Source organism: Nansenia antarctica (genome assembly GCF_963989245.1).
Source record: "Nansenia antarctica genome assembly, chromosome: 7".
NCBI classification, from domain to species: Eukaryota; Metazoa; Chordata; class Actinopteri; order Argentiniformes; family Microstomatidae; genus Nansenia; species Nansenia antarctica.
Genome location: NC_137677.1, coordinates 64,292,060 through 64,300,477, shown reverse-complemented (window position 1 = coordinate 64,300,477; position 8,418 = coordinate 64,292,060). Strand labels below are relative to the sequence as shown.

The window sequence follows — 8,418 nt, the reverse complement described above, 5'->3', positions numbered from 1 at the left end:
AAAAACTGTACTTTTTCTGTAATTACTTATTAATAAAGATTAGAAAAATTATGATACCCATCTTATTATCTTAGTTTAATGTCATTTCAATGCATTATAGACATTTTCTTTACAAGCATAACAAAAAAAAATGTTTTGCTGCTATGAGTACACCGACCAACGCGACGCAGACCGACCAACGCAGAACTATAAATTGGGAGAGCCCTTGCGTAGGCTATGGCCGCGTGTAAATTCGACGCAGAAGTATAAATTGGGCTTAAGCCCCAAGTCCCCATGCTACGTTTGGCAACTAATATTCGAATGGCATTTTTGGGTTTCCGCACAAGTCGTCCTGCTTCCCTATGTCACTGTATATAATAATACTATATAGTACTGTGAGCCAATCCCTTCCATATGCTGTGCAAACAGAGAAGTGAAAAACGATGAGCTGCATATAAAGGAATGATTCAATAGTCCTGTTAAACCAAAGGTTACAAAGAATGTAACAGCTATACCCACACCTTCCTTTACCTGAGCAAGGGAACTCATCCTAGTGTCATAGGACCTTCGTCTGTTTGCTTTCCCTTAGCTTCATCCCACAGCCTGAGCCACGACCCTGGGAAGAGGAGTGTGTAAACATCGTTTGGGTGTTCCCATATACATTCAGCGTTAAGTGCTCAGTGCTCTACAGGTCGTAAGGTCAGAGGTCATGTTAAGAAGCAAAGAAAGTCAGGTAGGGACTGGTCAGGTAGTAACTATATGGGTTAAGATGGTTGGGTTGGGTAGGGGTGGGGGGGGGGGGGGGGTAAGGAGTGTTGGAATAGAAGTTATCGTCATAGCGTGGTCTTGTGAGCACCTGACTTCTGCTTCTTCGTGGCACTTTTCGAATTTAGAGTTCCTTCTTTCCCCCCCCCGTCACTTGAGCCCCCCCGCGTCCACAGCCCCTTGGGGCCGGTGGCGTCCATGGCGACGTCTATGACCCGGTCCGGTACGAACCACTGGAGGACGAGCAGGAACAGGAAGTCGAGGACGGCCATGAGGGCGAAGATGGAGCCGGCCACGGGGCCGCAGTGAGCCCTCAGCCTGAGCAGCCGTCTGTCCAGCGGGAGGACTTCCTGTCCAGCCACCCTGTCGTACACCTGGGGGAGACCAGACACGCAGGTTACCATAGCTACCCCTCAGAGTCTGGGGGAGACAAGACACACAGGTTACCATAGCTACCCCTCAGAGCCTGGGGGAGACCAGACACACAGGTTACCATAGATACCCCTCAGAGCCTGGGGGAGACAAGACACACAGGTTACCATAGCTACCCCTCAGAGCCTGGGGGAGACAAGACACACAGGTTACCATTCGGGTCCAAACCAGAAATTCCCCGCACCAGAGTACCAGTGTACTAAAGCACCAGAGTACCAGTGTACTACAGCACCAGAGTACCAGTGTACTAAAGCACCAGAGTACCAGTGTACTAAAGCACCAGAGTACCAGTGTACTAAAGCGCCGCAATCCTGGTCCACTCCCTCGTCACTTCCCGCCTAGATTACTGTAACGCCCTTCTCTTTGGTCTCCCCCACAAACTCCTCCACAAGATCCAACTGGTCCAGAACGCTGCTGCCCGTATTGTCACCAGAACCCCTGTCATCAGTCACATCACCCCCATTCTACACCAACTCCACTGGCTCCCCATCAAACACCGCATCAACTACAAAATCCTTCTCCACACTTTCAAGGCCATCCATAACCTCGCCCCTCCATACCTGTCCGACCTCCTCCACATCAACATTCCCACCCGGTCCCTCAGGTCTGCCTCCTCCATCAACCTGACCGTCCCCCCAGCCCGTCTGTCCACCATGGGGTTTAGAGCCTTCAGCCGCTCCGCCCCTCGCCTCTGGAACTCCCTCCCCCCCGACATCAGGAACATTGACTCTATCATCTCATTTAAAACTCACCTCAAAACCCACCTGTTTACGCAGGCGTATCCCGGTTGATTTGCTTTTCCCGTGCTGCTCTGCTGCTGGCTATGTTTTATACTGTATATTTCTATGTATTTTGTGTTTTGAATTTTGTGGCTGTTTTTAGATTTGTTGTTGTACGGCGACCTTGAGTGCCATGAAAGGCGCCATATAAATAAAATGTATTATTATTATTATTATTATTATTATTATTAAAGCACCAGAGTACCAGTGTACTACAGCACCAGAGTACCAGTGTACTAAAGCACCAGAGTACCAGTGTACTAAAGCACCAGAGTACCAGTGTACTAAAGCACCAGAGTACCAGTGTACTAAAGCACCAGAGTACCAGTGTACTAAAGCACCAGAGTACCAGTGTACTAAAGCGGTAGAATGACAGTTCAATCGTTTTGTAGACTGGGATCTATTCATACAACAAGGGACACAGCAGCACTTTCCCATTTTCCCCATATGTGTCAGCGTCTTTGAGCCTCTGAAAAGCGCTATACAAATATAATGAATTATTATTATTACTGAGGCATTTCAAAGAGAGAGCCTCAGCCAACTCTGGACCCGGAAACACGTCACGACTTAACAACCGAATAGCTACCCCTCAGAGGCAGTATGCTAGACCCGCCTAGCCATGGAGATCACTCAAGCATACTAATAATAATAATAATAATAATAATGATAATACATTGTATTTATGGGCGCCTTTCAAGGCTCTCAAGGACACCTTACAAGACAGTTTAAACCCACATATCAAAACATTAAAATCAACAAAGCAAAATGAGATAAAAACTGCTAAATCAGATATAACAACAAACAAAATACAGGAGATCAAACCAAGTAAGCCATTGTGAAAAGGTGTGTTTTAAGACTTTGATTTGAAAGTGGTGAGAGTGTCAATATTGCGTATGTTAGGTGGCAGAGAGTTCCAGAGTGTTAGGTGGCAGAGAGTTCCAGAATGTTAGGTGGCAGAGAGTTCCAGAATGTTAGGAGACAGAGTGTTCCAGAGGCGGGGAGCAGAACGGCTGAAGGCTCTAGATCCCATAGTAGTCAGGCGGGCAGAAGGGATGACAAGTTGGTTGGCAGAGGAGGATCTGAGACTACGGGAGGGAGTGTGAGTGAGAAGGAGTTCAGAGAGGTATGAGGGTGCTGCTAGGTTACGGAGAGCCTTAAAGGTGAGAAGGAGAATCTTAAAATGAATACGGAATTTGATGGGGAGCCAATGAAGTTGTTGGAGAACTGGAGTGATATGGTATCAATACTGATATCAATGACTCATTAGACGAGCTGCCAGAGTCTATGAAACTGTGCTAGGCAACGCTCGACAAAGGACTTTGACTACGTGACGACTGGGAGTGGCTGAATGGGTCCTATGAGCAGAGTTCCCACACCTTCTGAAACATCAAATTCAAGCACCTTTCAAAGACTTTCAAGACTCAATTCCTTCAAATTCAAGGGCCCACCACGGCATAGTTTGAGACAGATGTAGATGAGAATGTATATAATAATAGGAATGACCATGAAGGGTTTTCAAATCTAACAGCGTTATGTCGGTTTAAAATGTAGCTAACTAATTAACCTTAGTAACTAGTATGGTTGTTTTATTCCCTTCTACATGCTACCTATATCTTCTTTTTTGGGGAGAGAGAGAGAGAGAGAGAGAGAGAGAGAGAGAGAGAGAGAGAGAGAGAGAGAGAGAGAGAGAGAGAGAGAGAGAGAGAGAGAGAGGAATTCAAGCACTTTCTTATTTATTTATTTATTTTTTCTGAGTGGGGCAGTCCCACTCATATTTCTCTTTTTTATTGTGATAGAGACAGTAGAGATTCGACAGGAAGGATGGGTGAGAGAGAGAGAAGGGATGACATGCAGGACATGTCCGCGGCCGGAATCGAACCGGGGACCCTGCGGTTACATGGTCAACGCTTAGTCCGCTACGCCACCTAAGCGCCCCTGAATATTCATTTATGTAAAATAAATAAGGAACACTAGTGTTTTGTCAATAATAATATCTGTTAAACAATAAATAACCAATGATGTCATCAAATACATGTTTGTAATACCATCAAACCCCAAACCCTGTATGAGTGAACCTGCCTTCTCCGTCCTCTCCGCGACGTTCCTCCAGGTGTAGAGCGTGCGCACGCGGGCGTGGACGGAGGCGGGGGACGCCACGGTGCCGGAGCGCTGCCTGGCGATGACGCCCTCCAGGCCGGCGCACAGGGACCGCACGGTGGGGTCGCAGAGGGTGATTAGGTCCTCAGGGAGAACCTCGGGGATCCCACCTACACGTGTACTCACCACCTACGCACACACACACACACACACACACACACACACACACACACACACACACACACACAGACACAGACACAGACACAGACACAGACACAGACACAGACACACACACACACACAGACACAGACATAGACACATAGACATACAGACACACACACACACACACACACACACACACACACATCTAAGATGAATATCCTCACCTTCAACACTGTCCCACAAATATTAATGTATCCAGTGTTTTAGTGAGAGTGTTGAACACACACACACCTGCAGGCCACAGCTGGCTCCCTCCACTATGGCCATGCAGAAGGCCTCGGTCAGGGAGGTGTTGAGGAAGATGTGTCCCTGGACCAGAACCCCGCGCACGTCCTTATGCTCCAGAGCCCCCAGGAGACGCACCCTAGGAGAGAGAGCAGATAATTAAGGCGCGCGCGCAAACACACACACACACACACACACACACACACAGACACAGACAGACTCAGACACACAGACACACACACACACTCACACTCACAGACACACTCACACACACACACACACACACACACACACACAAACACAAACACACACACTCCACGGATGATCAGAAATCACACACACACACACACACACAGTACTACCTGTACCTGTCATGAAGCTGGTATTTCTCTCTCACTTCCTCCAACACAATTCTCTTGGGTCCCTCTCCACCAATCAGGAAATGCAGATCAGGATGTTTGAGGCAGAGCTCGGGGATTATCCCACCAAGAAGATCTATTCCTACAAGGAGAACGCAGGTCAAACATGGCAGTGTCTGCTGACTCGATACTTTCCTTGAACTCAGACAGTGATTTAGGACTCGCCCGCGTTGGGGGGTTACCAATGAAGGAGGAAGAGAAGAAACCACCAGACACTGTAGACTCCGAGGGTCAGTTAAGGGTCAGTTAAGACCAGGCCACACCAAACCATGCTCTCCGTTAATTATGAATTAAACCCAATCCTTTCTGGACTGCACTTATATAGCGCCTTTATCCAAAGCGCTTTACAACGGCCTCTCATTCACACACACATTCACACACCAATGGCGGCAAGCTACCATGCAAGGCGCCGGCCCGCTCACAGGGAGCAATTTGGGGTTCAGTGTCTTGCCCAAGGACACTTCGACATGTGGCCAGCCGGGGGCTCGAACCGCCGATCTGCCAAACTTGCGATCATTAGACGCCGGCTCTACCTCCTGAGACACAGCCTCTACCTCCTGAGACACAGCCTCTACCTCCTGAGCCACAGCCTCTACCTCCTGAGACACAGCCTCTACCTCCTGAGACACAGCCTCTACCTCCTGCGCCACAGCCGCCCCATTATTCCCCCCATTTCCTTTCTCTATGGGAGTCATCCATTAACGGACAACAGAGACGACAAAGGTCTATTTGCGTCCGTTTTCATACATTTTGGACGTTCTTTTACAGACAATAAACAAAGTTGAACTTTCCATCTTCCATTTTAGCCAATTAGAGGTTTTGTGTTGCTAGGTTACATTGTTCAGTTGCTAGGATGTTTCAAAGGTCACAGCCGAATTCCACAGATCAAATCGGATGTGTGATTTAATACGTATTGAACCTTTTTTTCTGATACCGAATCACACACACATGAACGTGTCTCTGGACCTGAACCATCCCTACCTACCGGGGGCGGCTGTGTCTCAGGAGGTAGAGGAGCCGCCGTCTAATGATCGCAAGGTTGGCAGATCGGCGGTTCGAGCCCCCGGCTGGCCACATGTCGAAGTGTCCTTGGGCAAGACACTAAAACCCCAAATTGCTCCCAGTGAGCGGGCCGACCGGCGCCTTGCATGGTAGCTTGCCGTCATTGGTGTGCGAATGTGTATGTGAATGGGTGAATGAGAGGCCGTTGTGAAGCGCTTTAGATAAAGGCGCTATATAAGTGCAGTCCATTTACCATTTAGGGTACCATTTACCTACCTTTGCGGTAGACGAGGCGACTGACCACCACGATGGTGATCCGGTCCTCCTGGCGCTGGGAGGGGTCAGGGGTGAAGTCTGTCGGGTCGACGGCGTTAGGGATGACAGACACAATCTCAGGGTCAAGCCCCGCCCTGAGCACCGTGTTCTCCTTGCTGGTGTAGGACACGCAGACCGTGTGATTGGTGTCACAGAGGGACACGGTCAGCAGCTTATTGGTCAACACCGAACTGACGTCCGCGAAGCCGAAGAGCGAGTGGTCAGTGAACACCTGCAACACACGAAGGTCTTTGTTTGTATTGACAAAGTTAAGAAATGTATCTTGATTATAATATTAGGCCTATTTATAATGTTACTCTATTTATACAACAAATGTGTATATATGTTACGGTACATGTGGGAATACTAGGGTTAGGATTAGGGTTAGGGTTAGACATGCCAGCATGTACCAAGTCGACGTAGCACCTAACCCTAGTTTTCCCACATGTACCGCATTCCCACATGGACCGTAACACACATATACTGTATATATATATAGGCCTATATATATAGTATTTATAATGTTACTCTACACAAGTAAAATAGGACAAAATCCACTTGAATTCCCACCCATCCTAGTTCCACCCCACAAGACTTCCATGTTACCTACCGTGTTCAGTCCCATGGTCTTGGCATGGAACAGTGCGTCATGTCCCATAGCAGAGAAGGAGCTGTGTGCGTGGACCACGGTGATCCCCTCGCGCACAAACACACAGCGCAGCAGAGGCAGGCTGTGGAAGACGGTAGTGGCCGTCGACTGGTTGTACATCACTTGCAGAGGCAGGTAGTACACCTTCAGCCCCTTGGTCAGGTAGCGGACCCCCTTCCTGTTGCCGTAGGCGTGGGTGGCAATCACCACCTTGTGGCCCTTCTCGATCAGACACTGAGACAGCTGGTAGATGTGGCTCTCCACCCCTCCCATGTTGGGGTAGAAGAAGTCAGACACCATACAGATGTTGTGCTTGGCGGGGGCCTGGGGGAGGGCCCCTGTGAGGACCCCTTCAGGAGCCCCGTCGGCGGTGGGAGCCGACCCCCTCCTTCGCAGAGCCATGGTGGAGTTCTGTGGTGGTTGTGTGTGTCACTCATACAGGCATCTCACATGTCATTGGGGGCAACTTCACACCTAAGTAAGCAGTGAAATATTAAATAAACATACAGTTGGGTTAGGGTTAGTCATATATGTCATATGATACAATAGAGGTAAATGTCTTTATTGTCATTAATATAGTACAGGTACCATACAACGACATTTGTGAGGGGGGGCTCCCCTGGTGCTAGGAAAAAAATACTAAAGACAAGAAGGGAAAAGAGCTGGTTTACATAAATAAAGGCTATGTACACTATCCACTATATTAATATTAATGACAATAAAGACCATTCATTCATTCAAATGTCGAAATATATCCGAAACTTAATTAGATTAACCACTTATAAGAGCCATCACAGACATGGGTTAGCTCTCTATGGCTTCTATATTAGAGAAGCTTGAAGAAAGTTCAACACATGTCCATTTAGATGTAGTTCAATACAGCGAATCAATGTTTGTGATTGTTGTGTTAAGGACATTTAGTTCAGAGAGAAAACGTCATTACCTTTAAAAGAACGTCAATGTGTTCTTTATTCTATATCAACATACAAACACTTCATTTTGTAAGTGAATCTTCATTCAGTCGCGTTTCTGTAATAACCAAAACAATCAAAACACTTCCGGGTATGCGTAAAGATAAAAGAACGCGTCATTTCCCCCAACGCGTCTTCTGTCAAATTGTGGTTAGTCTCGTTACCGCCATCTGCTGGAGAAGACAGGAATACCATCTGTGTTACTGCCATCTGATGGACAAGACAGGAATACCAGTCTTGTTACTGCCATCTGCTGGAGAGGACAGGAAAAGCATCTGTGTTACTGCCATCTGCTGGAGAAGACAGGAATAGCATCTGCGTTGGGGCGCTTAGGTGGCGTAGCGGCTGACCATGTAATCGCAGGGTTTCCGGTTCGATTCCGGCCGCGGACATATCCTGCATGTCATCCCTCCTCTCTCTCTCACCCATCCTTCCTGTCTAATCTCTACTGTCTCTGTCACAATAAAAATGAACATATGAGTGGTACTGCCCCAGTCAGAAAAAAATAATAAAAAATAAATAAAAGGAATACCATCCAATACCACCGCATACGCTAGTAGTAC

At 47.7% G+C, this 8,418-nt stretch overlaps 1 protein-coding gene across 1 annotated transcript; it reads right to left on the bottom strand.

The window, feature by feature from the left end:
• Positions 1-812: 812 nt before the first annotated feature.
• Positions 813-7,286, bottom strand: piga (phosphatidylinositol glycan anchor biosynthesis, class A; the record flags this gene model as incomplete). The annotated part of the gene is made up of 6 exons (XM_080537033.1): positions 813-1,118; positions 4,035-4,241; positions 4,506-4,638; positions 4,868-5,000; positions 6,197-6,467; positions 6,846-7,286. The coding sequence occupies 6 exons, from the start codon at positions 7,284-7,286 to the stop codon at positions 813-815; spliced, it is 1,491 nt and encodes a 496-aa protein (XP_080393159.1).
• Positions 7,287-8,418: the final 1,132 nt, after the last annotated feature.